Raw genomic sequence first — 26,785 nt, 5'->3', positions numbered from 1 at the left:
TGTACAATGTTTACTTTTTGCTTTTCTCCTGTTAATCTGTCTTATGTTAATTTGATTATTAGAACCTATAAGAATAGACAAAAAAATTTTCCTCCCCAACAAACTTCATTAAAAAGAGAGCAATGTTAATTTTAAATTTAAAAATATTTTAAAGACTATGACCACTTCGAGAACAATTATGCAATTAAGAAATTTGAAAACTGCCAAGAAAGTATTAATAAGGAATTATACTTATGAAAATTTTTTAAAGTTTTTAAAAGTCTATTACTAACAGGATTTATGGACTATTCTATAGGTACTTAACTATCTTCTAAGTGCTTTGTTCTAAGTGCTTTATTAACTCATTCAATCCCGACAGCAATTCCCATTGTATATAGAAGAAAACAGAAGTACACTGTCATACAAATAATAAGAGACCCAATCATGGATTCAAACCCAGGTAGTTTGCTTTCAGACTCTTGATCATAAGCTATACAACACTAACTTGGGGTGAAAAGCAAATATTTAGATATTAGTAATAATAATCTTGATAGTACTTTCACCTTTATATGTCAAATATGTTACATAACATTAATAATGTTTTACATTTATGTATTGTCTTATAGTAATACAGCACTTAGAGATTTCATTCATGTAGATAACTAAACTAGATTAAATAAACATCTTATTCAAAGATAACTAAACTAGATTCAAATTCAATTTGACCAACTAGAACAACAGAATGCATTAGGTCAAATAGAGGGAAGAAAGGGTCAGAACTAAGAGCTACCAAGTGACTGTTATGTATTAGGTACTGGACTAGGTACACCATGCAATAAGTGTCATTATGTCAACAATCAAAAAACATTAAGTTCATTATGAAAGGACTCCATAATCATGTAGCTTCAAAGTAGCAAAATTAGGATTAGAACTCAGACTGGTCTAACTCCAAAGCTTCTTTTCACTACTGTGTTGCATAGCTTAACAGCAGAAAATGAGAAAAAAAAGACATTTTGCATTTTTGTTGACAGCAAGATCAACATAAACTAATACAGTTATGCGCTGCTTAACCATGAGGGTACTTTCCGAGGAATTTGTCATTAACTGATTTCCTCGTGTGAGCAGCCTACTACACAGCCAGGTTATACAGTACAGCCAATTGCTCCTAAGCTACAGCCTGTACAGCATGGTACTGAATATTGTTGACAATTATAACACAATGATATTTGTGTATCTAAACATACCTAAACATAGAAAGATACAATATAAATACACTATAAAAGATAAAAAGTGGTACGCCTGTATAGGGCACTTACTTACCATGAATGGAGCTTGCAGGACTGGAAGTTATTCTGGGTGAGTCAGTAAGTGACTGAGAAAGCCTGGGACATTCCTGTACACTACTGTAGACTTCATAAATGTACTACACTTAAGCTACACTAAATTTATAAAACAACATGAGGTTAAATCAAGCACATGATAAAATGATGCAATTGAAAGGGAATTACACGTATGATAATGATAACTATTTTCAAATAACTGAAGAGCTATTAGGTGGAATAACAAACATGGGATTTTGGCTCAAAGTAAGAAAATAATAAAGTGAGGTATCAAAACTGAAAGGTTCAATTAGAGTTTAAAAACCAAATGTTAGTGATTTTGTAGAGGGATTCATAAATAAGGCAGGAGTCAGACAAGTAGTTTTATTCCTGCCTCTACTTCAAATTAAAGCAGTTTGGCTTTTACATGTTATATAGGCATTCCATTTTAGATGTTTTTTTGGGAGAAGGGAGTTTTCTAATGCTGTAAAAACTCAAAAAACCACTGGGTTAGATACACTGAAAAATTTCTTCAAATTCAAATTTTATATCCTTGACTTATTTTGATTAACATTAAGAACACACAATCATATCTTGATTTTATCTGTTAAAGCAAAACAAAAACAGACCAAACATACCATTTTTTTCTGCAAAGGCAACTGCATCTTCCTTAGTACTGAAGGTGAGAACCATGTTGGACAAGGGATCAGCCCTGTAAGAAACAATTTTTTTTCCAGAATTTAATAGTTTTGGCTGGAAAAACACAATATTTAAAATAAAGTAAAATGTTTAGAAAATAAACAGCTGCTATAATATCAAATAAGTATGTCACTTATGAAATACTTTATTTCGAATAAACTCTTTAAAATTGTTAACTGTTTGAATATCTTTTTCTGTGTTAAATTGGGGATATTTTCTGACATGTATTGTCAAATATAAAAATTTATAATTACAAAGACATCCAGCAACTTTCAGTCTTTAATAAAAACATTTATTCAACTCTTAAAAAGAAAAATTAGAGTTGAATTAAAAAACCCCGATCTCAAACTCACCTTTATAAATTCAATATCAAGAAAAATACTGAGTGCAAGTGTCAGTATCCTTCCAGAAAAATAGGTGACAATAACACCCACTTTTCTTAATAACCTTTCCAACATTGTGGACAATACTTTTTACATCATTATGACAATAGTCTTTTAAGCATATAACCACTTAAAATAAAGCTCCAAGATCTGATATCTAAGTTCTTCAATTTACAATAGTGGTGATGTTTATTGAACTACACAGACTCTTTACAAAATACCATAAACTTCAGAAATGTCACTTTTAGAAAAAGCTAGAGCATTGTTTGCTACAAATGTTTATTACGAATCTCCAAAAGGTGAATATAGCATTCTATGAAACATCATTTAGAAATGTAGAAATAGAAAATATAGAAAAGAGGGTTCTGGAAGTAATTCGGATACTGGAAAGATATGAGATATACACAGGAGAGAATACATGGGAAGTAACTTACATTGTAGTGATGATCTATAAACTATTGCTACTGAAGTTCTGGTCATACACTGTGGTTACTATTCAGGGACTCTGAGATCCCTATAATGATATGTCTTCTTAGCAGTACACCCTCCTGCACCCACCCTTGAAGCAAGAGCTTCACATTAGCTGGCTATATTAGTATAAACAACAAATGATAATTTTTATATTAGTTCCTCCTTTGCAAAGGATATACGATTTCTCAGTTGACAGTTAAATAAAACTACACTGAGAACATAAGTGTCAACATAAATATGATCCAGTAATTTTTTGAGTATTGATATAAACATTAGCTTAGGTGAGAATAAGAAAAAATACAGAAAAAACTGAAGGAAAAATTCAGGAGCCAGGAGCTCTACTGCCTGCAAAGAATTGTACAGCCTTCACCATTATCCGTACTTTATTTATGAAGAAGATACATCTATAGGTTAAATAGGTTGCATCAATAAAGCCACTATTCTATCTAACTAAAATATTTGAAAACATTTATCCGTAAAGATATACGTATCCCTATATTCACTGCAACATTATTCATGGTGGCCAAGACATGAAAACAACCAAAATGTCCTTCAATAGATGACTGGATAAAGACAATGGAATATAACTCTGCCATAAGATGAAATACTGCCATTTGCGACAACATGGATAGATTTTAAGAATATCATGCTAAGCAAAATAAGTCAGATGGAAAAAAGTTGAGAACCTTATGATTTCACTTATGTATGGGATATAAAACTGAAAGCAACAGATGAAGACGACAAACAAAAACTCACAGAAACAAACAACAGTTCAGTGATTACCAGATGGAAACGGGGGGAGGGAGATAGAAAAAAGTAAAGGGGGTCATATATATGGTGATGCAAGCGTATCTGACTTTGGGTGGTGAACACATAATGCAATATACAGATGATATAGAATTGTACACTTGAAATCTATATAATTTTGCTAACCAACGTAAACCCCAATTAATTTAATAAAATGAAGCTGCAGAATGGTTTAAATAAATAAATAAATAAATAAATAAATAAATAAATAAATAAACTAAGGCCACCATTCTTCTAGCCATTCAGTTTCTACCCTTCTTATTCTCCTTCATCTCCTATTATTTTGCAGTTCTTTTTCTAGGTATGTTGCCACCACCAGTTTACACCCCTTTCTATTCTTCCCCAAATTACTATGATACTTTCCTAACTAATCTTTCTGCCTCCTTTCTTGACTCCAATCCACCCCTCACCAAGTTGCCAGGTTAACCTTCTTAAAGTTCAACTCCCAAACTCACTGTCCAACTCAAAAACTTGAAATAGTTTCCACGGTTTACCAAATTAATTTCCATCTCCTACCCCAGCATTTTAGCACTTCTATGATATGATCAGAACCCACTTTCCAGTCTTTTCTTTAATTACTCCCCTTGAAAGTAACCAATTACTCAGAGTAGATTGCTAACTGTTCCTCTACATGTAGCCTGTATGTTCTGACCGGGACCAAAAAGTTTCGCCATCCCCAAAACCATGCCTTTTGGGATATTGATTTTAAGCAGGTTACTAAGGAACAAAATACTCAGAAAGAATCTCTGACCCTCCCCCATTCCTTCCTAAGAGATTCAGACAGAATGGCCTGTTCCAGGGAGAAAATCTTAGGATGTTTGCCTCAGCCTAATTTCAACTGAGTATGGTGGATGGGAGGAATAGGGGCAGGGACCTGGTAGCTAAATCAACCACACCTCCTGTGTCCCACTGCTTCTGGCTAACCTGGCAAGAATTTGCCTGCCATGTTTGTTCTGTTCTTCCTCAATTACTTGTAAAGCACCCATTTTCATTTTTGTAATCTTTTCTCCTTTGTCCAAAATGAGACACACACACACACACACACTTTTGCCTCACTGTCTTTGGAATTTTCATGCTATGTGAATTCGCCTTGTGCACATATTAAAATTTGATTTTCTCTTCTTAACCTGTCTCTGTTAACTTATTAGCCTAGCTAGAACAACTTAGAAGGTGGGAAGAAAAGTTGTTTTAGTTTTTTAACCCCTACAGTTCCCACCAGCTCAATCTGTTCCTTCCGCTTGGAATATACTGGGAGACCACTACCTCAGTGTACAGAAGTCCATCCCAACCATTTCTCATGGTTCAAAGGGTACCAATCTTTTCCCAGAAGTCTTTCGTACCCTACCCCTCTCCGACTGTACATAATCTCCTTTTACTAAATACAATTTGTGCCTATATTTTTAGACTTTATTTGCTAAATTCTCAATTACTGAGGCTCTAATTTGGGTAATGGCAGATTTGCCTGCCATTAAAATCAGATTTGCCTGCCTAACAATTATATAATAATTATAAACTCTGGACAAAATAGAAAAAAATAGCTGTTTGAAGGGACCAGAGAGTGACCAAAAAGCAGGAAAGAAATGAAAGGATTCAACCTTTGAAAGAAAGGAACTACACTGGAGTAGATCAAGTTTTGTACAGTTTTTCCTTTAAAGGTACCCTCTAGTCCAGAAGGCTGGGAGCACCAAGAACTCAAGAGAAAGCCCTCGTCTTATCAGCACCAGGACTCTGGAATTGGAGTCTAGGATCACCAGAGCAGCTGGAAATTTAGGGGTGAAAACAGAGAAAAGGAGGAATCTGCAGAACTGGGAACTTTCAAATTGCACATGAATAGGCAAGGTTCTAAAACAATAGCTGAGAAGGCTGAAAGAACTGAGCCGAGATTTCAGCAGCTTTCTACCTGCTACAGGGGAGGCTGAGTTTGGAGTCCCACAGAGTTAGGAGGACTTGGTAAACACCTTGAGCTTTCTATCAAAACCTCAGAAAGGCCACGCCTTTTTATTTTTTAACTCTATGTTCCAGAACTAACACCAGAGGTAAAACTGAAACAGACCTACCCTAACAAAGCATAAATATATACTCCACAAGTTCAAGGTGATCTACCGGTAATTTAACTGTCTGCTGGAACAAAACTCATCACATTGCCACAGCTATTAACTAGATAAGCATAAGGGGTAAAGAACTGATAGGGTGTTGATACCTCTTAATATACGTAGGTTTGACAATTAACTGATAACTAATGTTTCAGGGGTTTACTGGCATATTAACAAGAAGTCAGACATTCACCAAAACATACCCTGTTTCCCCGAAAATAAGTCCTAGTCGGATCATCAGCTCTACTGCGTCTTTTGGAGCAAAAATTAATATAAGACCCGGTATTATATTCTATTGCATTATATCATATCATATCATACCCGGTTTATATTATATTTATATTACGTTATATTACATTACATTAAAGACACAGTCTTTTTATATTATAGTAAAATAAGACCGGGTATTATATTAATTTTTGCTCCAAAAGACACATTAGAGTTGGTTGTCCGCCTAAGTCTTATTTTTGGGGAAACACGGTATGTACAAGAATCTTCCTTTTAGTATTATGCATAATAACTCCAACTGAAAACGAACCAAATGCCATCAATAAATAGTGCAATGGATGAATCTTGCGAAGAGATGAACACATTAAAATCTCAGGCAACTTAAAAAAGAGTAATCATAACATTTCAACCATTGGGTATGAAAAATTGTTTCTTATAAATTTCTTTAGTCTCTACAAACATGATTTACAACACTATATTTTACATGAAATATAAAATCTAAAGATACAAAACACTAAAAAATTGTGCCTATGTATCATTTTGCCAAATAAATTATCATTCTATTTAAATTGCAACATGGCAGATATCTTTAACAAAACTTCTCCCAGGTATATAGACAGGGGAAAATGTTAAATATCACACTTTTCTAAAGTGAGACAATTTAAACTGATAACTATCTTCAACTGGCGACTGCACACACATAATTTTCTAGAAACCTCAATAAGAATGAAAATTTTCTAGCTAATCTGGCTGTTTTCTCTAGTAGCAGCTTCTTCTATTCAACTAGAGGCAGTCGTGGGCCATATTCCACCAGAGATTTATGTCACTGTTTTACTGGTGCCACAGAATTCCTGAGCATTTTATTCCACTGCACTGTACATTTATTAATCACAAATCTCAGCAAGTTACAAGTTTCCGTCAAAATAGCTCATATCTAAACTCAACTAGTCTCCTCCCCTTACAAACAAAAAATACTTTATAAAGAAGTTTTAATTTTAAAATAAGTAAAAGTATTACTGATTATGATCACTACTTACATAGTAGATCTTAAATTAACGTACATAGCTTGGGGAACATGCTAACAGTGCTCACAGCATGAGCCATTTTTATCCAATAAACAGTACGCTGAAAATGACTGTTTCTAGGGTTTACTGTGCTGAGCCAGACTGATGTGAATATTAAATATATATGTAAATAAATGTAATATGTCTGTGTCATAGAACATGGTGATACTTACACAAATGATCTCAAAAAGTACTGTCATAAAGCATACTGTACATGAAAGTTTGAAAATCAGTATATTTAAAAGGAAAATCAACATAGAAAAAGACAGCTGAAAACAATATTCAAATGAAACTGAAGTACTCACGTTGATGCCCAACCCATCAAAGGATTTTCCCATCGCTCCCTGGTATCAAACTCCATCTTCCATTTCTTCGTGTTGTTTACTCCAGACTGCATATTATTGCGAGCAGGAACAAAGATCCTGACTTTTCTAGTTTTGATATGCTCTTCTGGAACGCCAGTTAAAGTAGTGATATCCTATAGAAAAACAAGCAAACAAATTTCTAACAGTCCATATACACTATACTGTACTTTGATGCTTTCTATATTCATGCAACTTTATTCAGATTTATTTGTAAATTGGGTTTTGTTAAAAGTTTTCTGGCTTATTTCACTATGCTGCTATTTTATCACATAAATTTCTATTTTGATATTTGGGAAAGTTCTATTGGAAGAGTGTTAGGGTGCAGTGGAAAGGGTTCATAAAAAAAAAAATTTAGGACCCTTTTGTCCAACAAAGTATTGGTAATTTCTAAAAAGTTTGCTGGTAGAAGAGCCTGTAGTCAACAGACTCTTACTTCATAAGCAGGTGTTAACCGGTAAGCACAGAAAGAATGTAAAAGTAAGGGAAAATAAAATGTCACTAAATTTCAAATTTAGCAAAAATCTATTACCAGTGGTTTCTGTGTCAAACAGATTACAAAAAAGCATTCCTTTTGGAAGAAGGCCTAAACCTTTTTGTAAACAATTAAACCTTTTGTAAAAAATTAAAATCAATTAACAACTTTAATTAGCATTTTTATTTATCTCCCTTTGGTGAAACCTACTAAAAAGAAAATGATACATCAAATCTATTCACAAAGGTTAAGCTGAAAAAGTTGTACCATTTTTGCAGAAATGTGAGATAAAAACAAAGGTAACTTTCTTGACTCACTCAATAATTCTATCCAGTTACAAATGCTCAACTGATTAATGCATACAATTTTTATGCCACTGATTAGATATATTTATAAAATTATAGTACCAGTCAGAACACAAAATAATAATTTGGAATTTAAGCCCCCGTTTAGTAATAGAAAATATTTTATTCTATCAAAGTAAGATCACAACCATATCATACTTATAAATGAAGCATTTTAAAATCGTGGTTTGCTTACTGAAGTAAATTTTAAATAATTGGTTAAGACTTCCAGTCAATATGGCACAGTATGTAAACACTGTGCTCATTTCCTCTCACAACCACATCAAAATTACAACTAAATTATAGAACCACCATCACTGAGCACCACCTGAGGACAGGCTGAACAGAAGTCCTATAACTAAGGAGAGAGAGACGAAGCCACGTCAGACTGGTAGGAGGGGTGTGGAAGGATATCTTGGCTGTGTAGTCATTCCTGCCCCCCACCTCCCAGGAACAAGGGGTCCCAGCCCCTCAGCAGGCTCCCTAGTCCATGGCTCCAGGGCCGGGAAGAGGAATCCCCGTAACATCTGGCTGTGAAAACAAGAGGGGATTGCATACTAGTGAGATGGAGGGCTGCTGGAGACCTAGGCGCTACAGGTCTTAAAGATCCCAAGCACAGACTCACTTCTCATAAACTTACTCGATTTGGGCTCCAGCACGAAGGCAGCAGATCAAAACACACCAGGGACATACAGAGAGGAAGGGACTTACTAGCTTCAGTATGATGGCAGGAGGAGCAAAGATGGGGACAGCTCTTCCAGGACTGAAGTGCTGGCAGGTGTAATTGTTCCTTTCTTTAGCCTTTCCCCAACCCAGCTGGCACAGCGCAGGTGTTGCCAAATTTGAGCTCTCCGTTAACATGGCTCACACCGTCTGCCCAGCTCTGATTACCTGAGACCCCAGCACACCCAACTCAAGGGCCCAGCCTAACCCCTTCCAGTGGCTCCTCCATACGAGCAGCCTCCCTTGGATCATGCTGCTGAATTTCCTAAAATCTCTCCAGTGTCCACAAACCCCAAACAAGCAGAAGGTGGCCTCAGAATACCCTGTACCTCTCTTGCTAAGCTACCATAAACCCAGCACAAGTGGCAACCAGTCTCAACTTGCATTGTAACACCCATAAGGAGGCCCCCAAACTGGCATAAGCTGCGGCCAGTGGTGTCCTGGAACACAGATTCAACTAAGCAGCCCAAAAAATGGCACAACAGGTGGCTGGCCTGAGCTCATATTGTGGTGTCCACCAACACACGAGGCTATAATAATCAAAGTGGCATGGTGCTAGCATAAAAACAGACACTGGACCAAAGGAACAGAATAGAGAGGCCAGCAATAAACCCATATGGCCTATATGATCAATTAGTCTATGACAAAGGAAGCAAGAATGTACAGTCGGGTAAAGGCAGTCTTTTCAATAAACGATGTTGGGAAAATTGGACAGATACATGCAAAGAAATGAAACTGGGTACTTTCTTACACTATATATGAAAATAAACTCGGGCAGCTGTATGGCTCAGTTGGTTAGAGTGCAGGCTCTGAACAACAAGGTTTCCAGTTCAATTCCCACATGGGCCAGTGAGCTGCGCCCTCCACAACTAGACTGAAAACGAGCTGCCATTGAGCTTCCGAAGGGGCATCCAGATGGCTCAGCTGGTTAGAGCACGAGCTCTCAACAACAAGGGTGCTGATTCAATCCCCGCAAAGGATGGTGGGCTGCACCCCCTATAACTAAAGATTGAAAATGGTGACTGGACTTGGGAGCTGAGCTGCACCCTCCACAACTAGATTGAAGAACAACTTGGAACTGATGGGCCCTGGAGAAACACACTGTCCTCCAATATTCCCCAATAAAATTTATTAAAAAAATAAATAAACTCAAAATGGATTAAAGATTTCAACGTAAGAACTGAAACCACAAGACTCCTAGAAGAAAACATAGGCAGTAAAAGCTGATAAGACAAGGGGGATTGTAATGGTGGCACTAAATCTTCTATTTTGAGATTGGACATCTGGTATAATTCAATTTAACAAGTGTAATTTAGCTTGGGACTTTTTGAAAGTTTTCTTTCTTTTCTTTGCCTTCCTCCCCTGCCAAACCTTAATGACTCTGTTTACTATACATGTACTATGCATACCAGTTTCAATGTTTCTGTTTATTTCGGCCAGTGATGGCCCTATGGCTTAGGAGAGGTTATGCATCTGTATGGGATCCATTCCTGGCTCCAACATAAATCCACATAACATATGCAAAGGTTGAGATTAGCAGTTTAAGCACACCTTCTCCCACCCCAAGGGGCAAAGCCAAACTCAACAGAAAATTCCACTACAGGCAGAAGCAATTTACATCCTGGTTAGAAAATGTAAAACTTCAGACAAAACAAAGACTCAAGGCAGTAGTTTCCAGCACTCTGCCCAGCCTACCCACCTCTTACTTTAATAAATCTTCCTTCTGTATTTCTACCTGCCTCATGAATTCTTTCACAACCTGCAAGCAAGCAGTCACAACAAACTGACATCAATCTTAGTAATATAGTTTTTTTGTGTGTCTCCTCAGGCAAAGGAAACAAAAAAATAAAGAAGTAGGATTACTTCAAATTAAAAAGGTTTTGCACAGTGAAGGAAACCATCAACAAAATGAAAAGACAACCTACTGAATGGGAGAAGATATTCACCAATGATACAACCTACAGGGGGTTAATATCCAAACTATATAAGGAACTCGTACAACTTAATACCAAAAACAAACAGATTTTTAAAATGGGCAGACGACCTGAACGGACATTTCTCCAAAGAGGACATACAGATGGACAACAGGTCAGAGAAAGACAAATGCAATATGATTTCACTTATATGTGGAATCTAAATTACAAACTAAATGAACAAACAAAATACAAACAAACTCATTAATAGAATAAATTGATGGTTGACAGGTGGGAGATTGGGGGTACAGGAGAAAATGGTGACGTAATTAAGAAGTACAAATTGGTAGTTATAAAGTTAGTCACAAGGATATAAAGTAGAGCATAAGGAATATGGTCAACAATACTTTAATAACTGTGTATAGTGTCAGATGGTTACTAGACGTAGTGGGGTGATGACTTCGTAAGATATGTAAATGTCTAATCGCTATATTGTATACATGAAACTAGGGTTTCCAGGCAGGAATTCCTGCCTGTTCTCAGGAATTTTTTTCGCTTTCCTGTTCCCGAATCCCGAGATATAAACTGTTTTCTGTTCTCCACGATGAATCGTTTCCACAAAGTGATAGCCAACACTACCAAAACCACCTGGGTTCAAGGAACAGATTTTCACAATTTCCTGACCAACTTTTCTCGTGATTTGGGAACGGAAAAACGAAAAAATTTCCTGAGAACGGGCGGGAATTCCTGCCTGGAAACCCTACCTGAAACTAATATATGTCAGCTGTAATTTAAAAAATTAAAAAATTATTTTAAAAAGATAAAGAAATTGGTAAACACATAGATCAACAAATGTTGCCTTATAAAATTATTAAAATAATGTCTAACTCATGGCGTTTTAAAACAATTAAGATGCTGAACAACAGTAACAACATAAATGAATGAATGATGGATGAATGAATGAATGGTTAGAAAGAACAAAGTTAATATGAAAATGATTATACCAAACTTGTAAAAACCAGAAAATTTAATCCATTTTGTGTTTTAATTTCGTTGTAACATATCCCCTAATTCTAAAGGCTAATCTTTATTTATAGTTCCATTCTAATCCATGTTGTGGACCAACGAATTAGTCAGCGCTGTAGTACGTACTGGGAAAACTGTAAGTGTATTTCTGACTCCACTAGTCTTTCTACGCACTGATTAAAAGCATAGTTTTTAAAGTTATTTTAGTTGGCAACCAATCCTCTGCTTAACCCAATACCTTTCCATCTATACCAATAATTAGATGTGTTTACTTTGTCAAAACTTGTCTGTTTGGAGAAACTATCAAAATGATCCATATAAATATTTACACAAATACGTACTTCTAGCATGTAATTACATTTTTTAAAAGTTTATTTTAATATAGGATAAAAGTGAGTACACTTGGTACGTACCTTTTAAAGATATGAATGTAAGTTTTAATTGGTAATTCCCCACCCCCCCAACTCCGATTCAAGCCACTGTTTTCAGTCTAGTTGTGGAGGACATAGCTCCCTGGCCCATGTTGGTACCGTGTTTCCCTGAAAATAAGACCGGGTCTTATATTAATTTTTGCTCCAAAAGATGCATTAGAGTGTATTCTCAGTGGATGTCTTAGTTTTTCATGTACAGCAATCTACATTTATTCAAATACAGTCGAGCCATCTTCTTCTGGAATATCGTCATAATGTACTAAATCCGTCTGTCTGGCTGACGATCTTAACTGGGGCTTATTTTCGGGGTAGGTCTTATTTTGGGGGAAACACGGTATCATGAGCCTTGTGCTCTGCAGTCGGTCACCACCGCCACCGCAGAAGGCAGCTCACTGCGCCCAGCTCCAGGTCGAGCCGTTGTTAACAGTCTTAGCTGTAGAGGGCGCAGCTCACTGGCCCATGTGGGAACCCAACTGGCGACCTCAGCATTAGGGGCAAGTGCTCCAATCACCTGAGCCACCCAACCGCCCTAATTGGTCATTTTTATTGTTAAGTTCAATATCAAAGAAAGGTGATTTCCAGTATTATTACATTCAATGACTTTCTAAAGCATATTCTTCTACTCAAGAGCTTGAAAAAAACCTAACTCCTGGGGAGTCCTCAATACTTATTTCCTCCTTTGAATTCACTATAGCATTTGTAATTTGTCATATTAACTTATTACTTAACATTATATATCTTTATGTTAATATGTACTATTTCCTCAGCTATAGTTCAAGCAGAGAATAGACAAACAATGTAAGTGTGTTACAAAATTATGGGGGTGGGGGGCATAATTTCTAAATTCCACAGCAACCCATCCATCTGAGCTTAGCTCAGAAAATCTAGAACTATATAAATTGGCTGCTCTTCAAATTAAGACCTATAGAAAAGGAAACATTTAACACCAGTTACCTCAGGAAGATGAGATCATAGGAAAAAGACTTTTTCTTTGTAAATTTCAATTAAATGTGATGTATATATGGCAAAGTAATTAAAAAACAAATAAAGCTTTAAAAATGGAAAATATAGTGATTTGTATTATCAAAGTAGGAAGGGATAGAATGATTTTTCAGGATGGAAAACCTCTTTAAAGTAAGTAGCTACAAAATGTTGCTAAGCTCTTTATATTCTGAACTCCTAACTACCAGCTTCCAAAAATTATGGCAATTATTTATTGACATCTTCCCCCAATTTAAAGCTGCATTCAAACAAATGAGTTTCTGAATTTTGAAGTCCACGTTGTTCTGACATAGAATCCCTGCATGTAAGGTACTGCAGCGGAACTGAGCTGCTGCCAAAGGCAGGGAATAAAAAGGTTTGGCATCTCTCACGTATTTGACACCTAAAGGGCACAGAAGCTCTAAAATTCCTAGTCCCTGTAGGCACACTCTTAGTCTAGACAAACTGATTTCTCACACTTTTAAACTTTTAAAATGCATTACGACACTCTATTGTTATCATTTCATCCACACAGCTTCAGCTAGTGACAGAAGAACCTGTCCTTTAAGCGACATTTCAATGGGCTAAAGTTCCCACTCCAAGATTCCATTAAAACAATGTAATACTTCAAAAGAACTATGAGGCACTATGTTGAACTCTTGTGTCGTTAATGCTTTGCTTTCCCTCAAAGTTCTCACTGAACTACCTGTGACTTAACTTTTGCAAAACAAAAATAAAACATCTGCAAATGCCTTAAACTGTATTGAACTAATGATATTCTCTGTAGATTTCTACTTTTGTATTGCTATTGGAATCATCTGTCATTTTTTAAAAATCTATTTATAAAAGACACAAATGCTTTGACTATGTCATTACTGCCTTTTACAGATTTTTCATTTATATTGGTAAGATAGATAACTTATAAATAATCATTCATAATTTTTTATGATTACAAAAAGTTAAATCAGGTAAGGTATGAGAAGCCTTCAGAAGCCTGAAGAACCTCAAAGACTCACCAGTTAATAATTATCTGTAAATTTTAACAAAGCAAGTTACTTTATAGATAATATACAGACTTACTGAATTTTAAAACTTCTAATTTTTAAGCAGTTGTGTCAAACAAGAAACCTATATTCCCATAATTAAAGAATGTCACTATCTTAAAGTTTCAGAAACACAATCTTATGTACAATATGCCATTTTAAAAAATAATTATGATTCACAGATTAAATGGCATTCAAAAATTTGCTACTGAAAAAATGCATATCATAATTCCAAAGTTCTACTCTTTCAGCAGAAAGCGTAGATAAATGGGAGAGAAATTCAAAAAATCATTAAGAAAGTTTATGTCAGTATATATAAATGAACGTTATTCTTTCCAATATCAATTTCCATTATAAAATATTAGTTTTCTGCATAAAAACTGTATGATTCGGTTATCAACTGTCCCTATTTATCTTGTGTGAATTCAACTTTTTTTTTTTTTTTAACAAAGGAAGCAGGGAACAAGTAATGGGAAGTTGGTGTCAAAATGCAGAAAAACCTCCCAGCAAGCTTCTTGCAACCACCCAGGATTTAGAGTCTTGCTGGCCGCTCTCTTTTCAATACCAGAATTTCACACATTTCAATGACTATTATGACTTCAAAGAATCAAATTTTCATCATTGTCCGTCATCTGCCGGTTGATTTGTATAAAGGAGTTCTTCTGCATGCACTCCAGACAAAAGCCTCCTTACTTTTGTGGCTATATATCAAGTTTAAAAGTTTTGTTTGTGACAGTTGTGTGTTTGGTAAATTAGGGTAACACTGAAGGAGTGCAGCTGCTCTGCAGGAACCTCCTTTTTGGCACCATTTCACTTAAATAAAAACTGAATAATTAGCTTCTGCCTTTATTAAACCACAAAAATGCCACTGGCCTTAGTAATTACTTCCGGTTGCCCCACCCACTTAACCTTAATAGTTTACACTTGTCATAAAGAGAAATAAACGAAAAAGGTTTTCGCCACATTAGGTAAGTTTTTGATAGATCTCTCAGTACACTCAGAAGAGCCAAAATTTGTACCAGGCTTTTTTGGTAATAAGTTCACTAAATTGCTTGTTATTATGGATCAATGTTGAAAAGTTTTAATAGCACATACTGAAACTCTAAGTACAAATATTGCTTATAGAAATTTGTTCTATTGGAGGCTCTTGCTTACCAATTATGTGTTTAAATTTATTTTAAGAGCTAAAGTGATCTAAATTTGATGATTACATGTATATTCTACATTAATCATGAAAGATGTTAAGAAAGGAAAATAATCTTAGATCTGTAATAAAAACTTCAAGTACACTAGATACCTAACACAAGAAACCCATTAAATGGTCTCATAAATAATGAAGAACATTTTATAAAATAAATTTTACAATTTGAAAAATATAAAGAGTTGGCAGATAGCATAACCATATGTATTATAATTACGTACCACATAAGAACTTTAAACACTTCTAAAAAGTTAGTGTCCACAGCGATTCAAACACTCAAAACGATGAAAATAAGAGGTGTGCCAGTAGAACCAATTTTTGTTTGTTAAAGCAACACACTAATGTGGGAGTCCAACCAGGTAATGAAACAAGTGTTGGAATGTAACTTTCATTATATTTTGCATATTGGGCAAAGCTATCATGGAACCAATAGTTAAATTTTAAATGGAACGTTGTTAAGATGAAATACAGCATACAAATTATACTGCTAATTATGTAACGAGTAAAAAACTAAATAATTACAGACACGTGTCTCAATCTCAAACTATTTTCATTACTCCTAGATCCTTCTGCACAGGATGTGGTGGAGCAATGGGTAAAAGCAAATGGCTGAGTCAAAACTGGGTTAGAATCCCAACTCACAATTTTGGGCAAATTAAGACGTTCTAATTCATCATCTATAAAATCAATTAAATACAGTATAATAAGGACTAAATAATGCTTGTCTAATGCAATAAAAAAATGTGCATCCTTCATTCAACACATTTTTCAGCACCTACCACAACTGTATAGATATGATCTCCGTTCTCATGAAAATTACACTTGAACTTTTTTTTAAAAAAGGACAGTGAACAAGTAAAGAAATATTGGTGTCAAGATGCATCAAACCTCCCATCTTCCTTGAAAAATATGATTTAGTAGTTAAACGACAACAAAGGATTTTGCAAATAGAACAAGGTGTTTCAAGTCTGGAGGAGAGAAAAACCTAGCTTTTCTTTTTAAATAAGAGCTGAATATTCCATTTCTTGTATATATGTCAAAAACACTGAGTACAATATATGTTAAATTTGTTTTATTAAATATACAACCACATATTGAAAAGCCTATGACACTAATGAAATTGAAGGAATAAGGTACAATTTACCTTTGTTCATTCCAATTCAAATTGTAAGATGCTACTATGCCAAGTTATCTACGCCAAGGGCTGCAGGGAGTGACTAAATAATTATATATGAAATACAGTACTGGCTAAGAACAAGGAATTTATGATTCAGATAAATCTGGAGGAACCAAACTCCACCATTTGCTACCTGTGCAGTATTGACAAGTTGCTTAAACCCTCTGTACGTCAGTGTCCTCCTTTAAAAAATGTACAAGAAAACCTATATTATGGCATTGTTTGGAAGGATCAAATCAGGATATGAAGTGAAATATGATAAATGCCATGGGGGTCATGGCACTTGGTTTTAAAGGTGAGAAAGTACCAGAAAATACCTGACCAAAGAGGAAGACAGAGATGATTTTTTCAGGATACTTATTATTTTAAAAAGAAACTATTAAAACATTATAACAACATTAAAGAGAAATTTTAAAAAATATATCCATATGCTTAACACCCTAGCAACTGTTTTCTTATCTATATTATCTACCATTAATTATCCATATTCACATCCATTTTATACAGATATATATTTGGCACTGATTATTTTCAAGTATCACATCATTAACTTTAATCCACGTAGTTAACCAATGTTTCCTGTTTTAATGGCCTTCTTAATAATCAATTAAGTTGATGTGCCACAATTTCTTAGTCCATTCCTTATTGAAAAATCAAATTGTTTTATTATTAATGCTTTTAAGTATAGATTACTGCAATAAAAATCAGTAACCTAATTCTTTTAAGATTAGTCATTAAGGATAGAATTAACTGAGTCAAAGCTTATAAGAAGAATTCCCATGGTCCCTGAGACGTTATCAAATTGCTTTCCAAATCGGTGGTAAAATTTTATACTGCCACCCACCACGTAACCCATTTCCCTTTATCCTCTCCTCTCAAGGCACAGAGAAGCAGGCATATACTAACTGTTTTTAATTTATTTAGTGTGTGTTCTTCCATACAAAACCAAAAAGGGGAGGATGAGTTTGATTTTTGACTTTTAAAAACATACAAAAAAATTAACAGATTTCCTCAAAATTGACCTAAATGATGTAATGTTACTTTGTTAAGAGCTGCTACCAGAAGACACAGGAATGAAAAATACCTAAAATCTAATTGCTCAAAATGTAATTCTGGAATATCATACGGATGTACAAACTCTGTAAATGATGTAGGAATAGCAAATATTTTCAGATTTTGCAGGATGTAGTTGTGGGGATCTAGAACTCACCACCTCAAGATGTGCCTCAGTGTATGCAGATTACTTTGAGCTAAAGGCAATTTTAGCTTCAGGCTCAAGAGAAACTTCTGCCCCCCCTTACACTATCTAGAAGAATTTGAATTAGAGGTCTTGCCCATAAGAGATTATCAGAGATAACTTCTTTTAACCTATCTATATATAGGGCAGGGCAAACCTCTAGTTACTAAAACTCTGCTCATCTTATCCTGCAATGACCTTTGGAAGCCGCCAAGGCACCTTACCTCATCCCTAAGTCAGAATGTCTTATATACTCATACCTCAATCCCCCATTCTATCTCTCAATCGCTCATGTATGCAGGGTGTCTGACTCTCTCATGAACGTCAGGTTCCCATGGCTCAATATTAAATTTGATTTTTTCTTGTCAATCTGCCTCCTGTTGATTTGATTATTCAGCCAGCCAAAAGATTTCCCCTTGCCCATATAGTTATGTTTTGTAGTACGGTTTGACATATGACATAGCCAAATCAAGTCTATTAAGCAGCTATTTTATAACAGTATGCTACAATTTTTAATAATGATACAGAAATAAACTTTATTTTCCCCAAATCAGGGAAATCTGTTGGAAGACTTCCTTCATCTTTTTAAGGAAATACTTGAAATACTCTTTGTTTTCTAACTTTAGAACAGCTGCAAGTTACTAAAAAAAAAAAAAAAAAATCATGCTTAAAAATGATCAAGACTGCCTCAATGAACACCTGCATGCTTCACTGAAGCACTCTGAAAGTTACTAAGCTAATAATTTGTTTAAACTTACGAGAAGACAGATGTACCATAATAACGATCAACGTTTTAATAGCTAAAGACTTTTTTTGCTTTTTAATCCAATGCTCCAGAATTTTTTGGATTTTTAAATCATTAAAGTGATGTTGCTATCTATATTAGGTCACATAGTAGCTTTTTCAGTAGATGAAATAAAACGAAAAAAAAATTTGGCCACATAGCACTTGGAACGTATGTAGCATATTACATTTTGAAAAGATCCAATCTATTATTTCTTAATCAAAAAGTCCACCTTATACCCTGATAATAAGTTAAAAGGCTGACATACACACCATATACATTAAGAATTATGAGAACAAAAGCCAGAGAAATAAATAGGAAATAATTGTTGAATAAATATCAGGGCAAAGGAACAGATGGCAAATGAACTTCCTAAAATCAAGTGATGGCTTAAGCAGTAAGTGAAATTAATTAAATCTGGAAAGAAAGCTGAAAATAAAAGAAAATAAGGTAACCAAAGCTCATGTTTCTGGTTTAATAAAGCAGTATCCAAGTTGCAATGCTGTGGAAGTCAAACTGGATTGCAGGGAGGCACACAAAAAGTATAAGTCAATACCTTGTTAATTTAAGAATAAAAGTTAAACTATGCAATAGAGGTTTCCTTTCTAACTTAAGAACTGATGTTGGTCAGTGAACTGAAAATACTAGTGAAAATGGGATCACTAAGTAAGGAAACACACACATGCAAGTGTGCATCCGTGTGCACACATATACACCACACTTTCAACATTTTATTATAACTAGAAAAGCATACATGTACATTCTTTTAATAATCTTCAGAGACAAGGCCAGTACCTTCTCTTTCAGTGTAGATCCAGTGATTAGAATTTCAAGTGTTGTTTCTTCCATAAACTACCAAGAAAATACACCATCTAGAATTTATAGTTTTTTTTAGATGTGGAATGAGAATATAAAGACATTTGTGAAGCAATCTGAGTATAAAATCTGTCTAGATTTTATGATTTCCTTTTATATTACAACCTTTTATAATTGTTTCACCTAATTTGACAAAAATTGTTTGTCAGAAATTCACCTTTATTGTCTTTTCAAAGTATTCAATAGAATTGTCATAGAAAGAATTCTGTCCCCATATAGCATTTCGATTCTAGTATTCATTTAAATTATGTAATTACAATGTCAAGTAAAATTGGCATAGAAAGGTGTGGGAAAAAAGCACAACTGAGTTTTGGTAAGCATGTGTCTCAACTACTGAGAGCTGAAGTCTGGTAGTACACTAAAATAAAACCTAAATTAAACCATAGTATGTAGTGTGTCCAAGTGTTGGTATGTTTTATAGAAAGAATTGAGAGCATCAATAACTGAGCAAATCATTAAAGGTTGGTTTAACAAAGAGAGATTCAATAACAAAGCCATTATTATAAAAGAGCTGTCACAATGTAATACGTGGCCTTTCACTGCCATCCATGATAGAGTAACAGGTACCAGACTTACTGTTCGACATATAAAACTATAAAACTGGAAGAGTTAGGTTAAGCAACTATTTTCAGATATTGGACAACTGGAAAACAAGCAGCATCACAATGTACTCCCTGACAAAAGGAAAACTCATGATGTAGTCCTACAATTGTCCCAGCTTTATGCTTAGAGGCACATTCCAGATGATGGTGGAGCCCAGGCAGAACACAGCAGTCTCACTGAACAGGGAAGGTAGGAGAAATCAGAGTTCAGAGCTGCTGAGGTAGACTAACATTTGTGAGGCAGAGTTCTGAAGAGGAACAATTAGGCAAGTAAAAGAAGTAAAAGGCATCCAAATTGGAAAGGAAGAAATAAAATTATCTCTGTTTGCAGATTTATAGGATTCCACACACACTCACAAAACCTGTTAGAGCTAATGAACAAGATCAGCAAAGTGACAGGATTAAAAAAAAAAAAAAAAGGAAACCCAACACAAAAATCAGTTGTGTTTCTACCTGTTAACGACGAATAATATGAAAAGGAAATTAAGGAAACAATTCCATTTACAACAGCATCAAAAATAATAATAATACTTAGGAGTAAACTTTAAGAAGGTGAAAGACTTACACAATAAAAACTACAAAACACTGCTTAAAGAAATGAAAGAAAACAAATAAATGGAAAAACATGATGTGTTCATAGATCGTAAGTCTTAATATTAAGATGACAATATTACCCAATTCAATCTACAGACTGAATGCAATTCCTATCAAAATCCCAATGATTTTTTTTTTTTTTGCAGAAACAAAAATTCATCACAAATTTAATATGGAAGCTTTGCTTCAAAACAATCTTGAAAAAGAACAAAGGTGGAGGACTCATACATCTTGATTTCGAAATTTACTATAAAACTACAGTATTTGAAACAGTGTGGTACTGGCATAAAAAGACAGATATATAAATCAATGAAAGAGAATAGAAGGTCCAGAAATAAACTCCTACATACACAGTCAACTGATTTTTAACAAAAGTGTCAAGACCCTTCAATGGGGAAAACACCATGCTGGGAAAACTGCATGTCCAAAGGCTAAAGAATAAAACAGAATCCCTACCTCATAACATATAGAAAAGTTAACTCAAAATGGACCAAAGAACTAAATGTTAAGAGCTCAAACTGAAAAACTCTTAGAAGAAAACATAGGGGGAAGTCTTGACATTTGGTGAGAATTTCTAAAATATGACAATAAAAGTACATGCAACAAAAGAAAAAACAATTTGGACTTCATCAAAATTAAAATTTTTGTGCATCAAAGGACATATACTTGATAAAGGATTAATATCCAGAATACACAAAGAACTCCTACAACTCAACAAAAAGCAAACAACCCAAATCAAAACTATAAAGTACCGTATTTTGCCATGTATAATGTGCACCCACGTTTTTGGCCCAAACTTTCAGGGGAAAAATCTTTCGTTTTAATTTATTTACTGAAATTTGTATTTGCTTACATTTAGGTACTTGTTTTGTGTATTATAAAATAATTTTAGCATTTATTTTTTAACATATTATGGTATAATAATTTTATGTAACAAATAATTCTAAAACTCAAGAACAGATAAAGTTACAAGAAATTTTATATACCGGTAACAAATTTTCAATATTTACTCATCACAGAAGGCCAAGAACTCTCGTGATTTCAAGTTCATTCCTAGTTCAACAAAACCGATTATCATATTCCACGGTATTATTTTGCATATGGATATCGTTATTGATTCCTCGAGTTACACTTTTAACTCATAAGCATAAGTAAAAGAATTATAAACATGTATATAGATACGGAATTAGTACTACACATTTATAATGGGCATCCTTAGTTTTCTTTCCCAAATTTGGGCAAAAAAGTGTGTATTATAAACGGCAAATACGGTACTTGAATAAACATTTCTCCAAAGAAGATATATAAATGGCCAATGAGCTATGAAAAGATGCTCAACATCAACAGCGGTAAGAAAATGAACATCAAAACCACAATGAGATACCACTTCACACCCATCAGGGTGGCTAGTGTATAAAACAAAGAGATTCAATGTGGGGGAGGATGTGGAGAAATTGGAACACTTGTGCGTTACTGGTGGGAATATGAACATGGTACAGCTGCTGTAGAAGACAGTATGGTAGTTCCTCAAAAAGTTATATACAGAATATAAATTAAACATATAATCCAGTAATTCCACTTCTGGGTATATACCCAAAGAACTGAAAGCAGGGACTGGGACAGGTATGTGTACATCCACGTTCACAGCAGCATTATTTACAACAGCCAAAAAGTACAAACAACCCATATGCCCACATGAATGGATAAGCAAAATGTGGCATTTACATATAATAGAATATTATATAACCTTAAAAAGGATTAAAATTCTGACACATGCTACGACATGGATGAACCTTGAAAATATGCTACGTGAATTAAGCCAGGCATAAAAAAGACAAAAATAGTATGATTCTGCTTATATGAGATACCTATAGTGGGCAAATTCATAGATAGAAAGTACAACAAAGGTTAGCAGGGATTGGGGGTAGAAGGACATAGGCAGTTATTGTTGGATGGGTTCACTTTCTGTTTAGGATCATGAAAAACTTCTGGAGATGGATAGTGAGGAAGGTTGTACAACATTGTGAATGTGCTTGATGCCACTGAATTATGCACTCAAAAATGTTTAAAATGGTGAATTTTGTGTTACGTACACTTACCACATTAAAAAAAGAAAATGTGATGATATCTTTAAAATGCTGAAATAAAAAATTTCAACCTAGAATTCTACATCCAATGAGAAGGTTGCTATGGACTAAATGTCCATAACATTGAGTGCCACCTCACCCACACCACCCCAAATTCATATATGGAAGACAACCACCAATCTAATGGTATTTGGACATACATCGTGATGGGATTAGTGCCTTTATAATACAAGACACCAGAGCACTTGTGCATTCACTCTCTGTCTCTTGCTCTCTCTCCTAGCCATTTGAAGACACGGTGATAGGGCAGGCAGAGAGGGCGAGGGAGCCAGGGAGCCAGTCCTAACCAAAACACCACCCATGCTGACATCTGGAGCTTGGACTTCTAGCCTCCAGACCATGAGAAAATAAATTTGTTAAGCCACTCAGTCTATGGCATTTTGTTATGGCAGCCTGAGCAAGTCAAGATCTTTCAAAAGCAGAGGCAAAACCAAGGCGTTTCCAGATAAACAGAAGCTGATTTTGTCCCAACAGGTCTGCACTACAAAATATGCTCAATTAAGATCTTCAGGCTGAAGGAAGAAGATACTAGATGGATATCTGTATCTATATGGAGGAATTAACAGCATCAAAAATGATAAATTTAGTGCAGCCAGTTGGCTCAGTGGTTGGAGCACGGTGCTCATGACACCAAGGTTGCCAGTTTGGTTCCCACATGGGCCAGTGAACTGCGCCCTCTACAACTAGATTGAGGACGACAACTTGACGTGAAGCTGAGCTGTGCCCCCTACAACTAGATTGAGGGCAACGACTTGACATGGAGCTGGTGGGTCCTGGAAGAACACACTGTTCCCCAATATTCCCCAATAAAAAAAATGGTAAATTTGTGGGAAAATATGAAAGATTTTTCTTCTACCTTCTCAATTTCTTTAACAGATAACACTGTTTAAAGCAATATTAATAATTACTGTGGGATTTATAACATGTGGAAGTAAAATGTATGTCAACATTAACACAAAGGACTACATGGATAGATAGGAGCATTGTTTTAAGGTTCTTATGTGACAGGTAAAGTGACATAGTATTAGTTCAGGGTAGGCTGTAAAAAATTAAGGATGTAAATTGTAATCCCTAACAGAACCACTAAGAAAAGAGGTACAGCTAAAATATCAACAGAGGGGATAAAATGGGTTTCTAAAAATGTACTCAATCCAAAATGAAGATGGGAACGGTGAGGGGAAGAGAAAGGGAGAAAAGAAATCAGATGGGAATTAAAAGGCAGAGATTATCAAACTGGATAAAATAAAAGCAAGAGCCAAATACATGTGCAAGGGACACATTTTAAATACAAACTCACGGATAGGTTAAAAGTAAAAGTGTGGAGTAAGATGTGCCCTGCAAAACTAAGAGCAAGAAAATGGGAGCAACTATATTACCGGCATCACAGTAGACTTCAGAACAAAGATTAGCACCAGGATAAAGAGGGATGTTACATAAGAATAAAAACATCAGTTCATCAAGTACACATATCAATCTTCAATGTTTATACACATAATAGCAGAGCTTCAAAAGTAATGAAGTAAAAAAGTGATGCCACTAATGGAAGAAACAAATTATAGTTTGAGATGTCAACACTCCTCTCTAACAGATAGAAGATGTAGACAAAAATATAAGGATAAAGAAAATTTGAACAATACCGTTAACCAACTTAAAGCTTAATGAAAATTTATAAAACACCAAGCCCCAAAACTGGAAAATGCATATTCTTTCTAAATGTACGTGGAACATTAATTAAGATAGACCATATTCTGGGCCATTAAAAAAGTCTCAAGAAATTTCAAAATTGAAATCATTAAGAGTGTGTTGTTGACTACAATGAAATTAAACTAGAAATCAATAACAACATAGTTCACCGAATAAATGATGAGAGTAATTACTGTAGATATTTTAGTGCATGATCACCTTGCGTTGCTCTGGAAAGGCTATGTAAGAATATAGACGGCCACATAAAACATAGTGTTTCCTAACTTCCTCAGATAAATTCTTTATATTACAAACCATTACAGTGCATTATAAAATAATAGTAATAACAGTAGTGGTACTAATTGTTATTCAATGGCCTAATATTTTATAAATATTTATGATAGAAATCCCATCGACCTACATATCCACAAACCGACAGTACAATGATAGCGAAGTTCATGATAATGCTACAGCATTGAATTAGAAAGTACTTCAAAGCTTAGTATTGTTGATCCTAAGGATATATAATACCAAGCTTTGAAGTTCTAATTCAATGCTGTATCATTTCAGTATTATGTGTTTCCATTGTTTTCTAATTCTTAGATGTACAGTATTTATCTACTAGATAGAATTTGTTACACCTATGTGTCAGAGTCTGAAAGGCACCCACAGAAGTGGACAACATATACTAGAAAAAAACACAAGCTATGAAGAGCCATATCTCTAAAGTTATATGGAGCTAATGAATAAAAAACCTTTCGAAAAGTGTAACTTATCAATTGCCTTTAGGGATCAAAAATATTTAAACTATTAATGTGAACCCACTGATTTAGTAATCCCACTTCAAAGAATCAATCCCAGAACAAAGATATTATCAAAGATTTGACTTAGGTATAAAGATGTTTATACTCACATTGTGTATAATTATGAAAAATTGTAAGCATTCTGCTGTAAAACAATAGATGTTATAGTATAGCCATACAATGGGAAATTATATATCCATGTACATTTTTCACTTTTGAATAATTTTAAAGACAAAAAGATATTCACAATATAATGCAAATAAAGTGAAAAACAGAATAGCAAACTATAAAGCATGATTTGTGTTACATATAAATATGTTGGATGTTGATGAGTTTAAATATTCATATTAAAAAGAAGTAAATTTACCAAGGCTATGAGATTAGAGGTGATTTTATTTTCTTTATACTTTAACATTTCCAAGTTAATGTTTCTACAATGTTCATGTTTTACTATTAAAATCTGTAAAAAAAAAATTTTTAATTACATAATTTAATGACCAAATCTAACGTATAATATGAACAAGGCCTTCAGAAACGTGTTTAAGTAATACAGTTTAAAAATTCCTACCATTAAAAATAGGTTATGAGTGATTAAAAAAATTTCCTATTGGAATGATAATTACATAGCAATACCTCTACACAACTGATTGTCAAAATCTATGTAAATAGAGTAAGATAGATGGTTCACATACACAAATGAACACACTTAATTTAACACTACTGTAATTAGGGCCAATATTTTGCTCCAAGATCCCCTAGAACTGTGCACCTGAATAACAAAGATGAGTCAAAACAGTAGTCTTCTCAATTAATTCTGATTCAATAATTTGTACAATTATAATGTACAAATCATGACATTTATTTTGCCAATTAGTAAACGTCTTCAAAAGTCCTGTATATTCCCGAGGGTTTATATAAGACCCTTAGGGTAAGGCTATCTCTATCCTTTCTAGATCTGATGTAGCTCTCTCATCATTTTGGGAGGAGAGGAAGAAAGAAGAAAGAAAAAGGACAAAAGGAACAGAAGAGTGGGAAAAAGGAGAGAAGGGGAGGAGAACAACAAGGGGATTCAAAGAGAGGAATGAAAAAAAAGAAAAGAATGACAATAACCAAAAAGAACTGCCAGAGTCAATAACCAGAGTCAACTGCCCGTCAGACAGGCAAAAGGGGCAGAGGAAGAGAAAGAGCTAGCCGCTAGAAGGGGGAGGCCTACAGGTGGTGGGTGGCAACACATGTAGCCAATGTAACCATCAGCTACATTGTCAGCAAGAGAACAGAGTCACAAAGTCAGAGAGACAAATTCCAAGCAACAGAGAGAAAGAGGGAAAGAGGAGTGGCAG

General features: G+C 34.7%; 1 protein-coding gene across 1 annotated transcript in view; it reads right to left on the bottom strand.

Annotated features, from left to right (window-relative positions):
• NDUFS4 (NADH:ubiquinone oxidoreductase subunit S4) overlaps positions 1 to 26,785 on the bottom strand; it is a 91,680-nt gene that overhangs the window by 19,345 nt on the left and 45,550 nt on the right. The window contains exons 3-4 of the mRNA XM_033111231.1: positions 7,349 to 7,521; positions 1,937 to 2,010 (exon numbers count right to left, since the gene is read on the bottom strand). Coding sequence (XP_032967122.1) covers positions 1,937 to 2,010; positions 7,349 to 7,521 — 247 coding nt within the window. The remainder of the gene's footprint in view (positions 1 to 1,936; positions 2,011 to 7,348; positions 7,522 to 26,785) is intronic.

Source organism: Rhinolophus ferrumequinum, chromosome 7 (genome assembly GCF_004115265.2).
Source record: "Rhinolophus ferrumequinum isolate MPI-CBG mRhiFer1 chromosome 7, mRhiFer1_v1.p, whole genome shotgun sequence".
NCBI lineage: Eukaryota > Metazoa > Chordata > Mammalia > Chiroptera > Rhinolophidae > Rhinolophus > Rhinolophus ferrumequinum.
The sequence above is the reverse complement of the archived record's forward strand: the minus strand, read 5'-3'. Positions and strand labels throughout refer to the sequence as shown.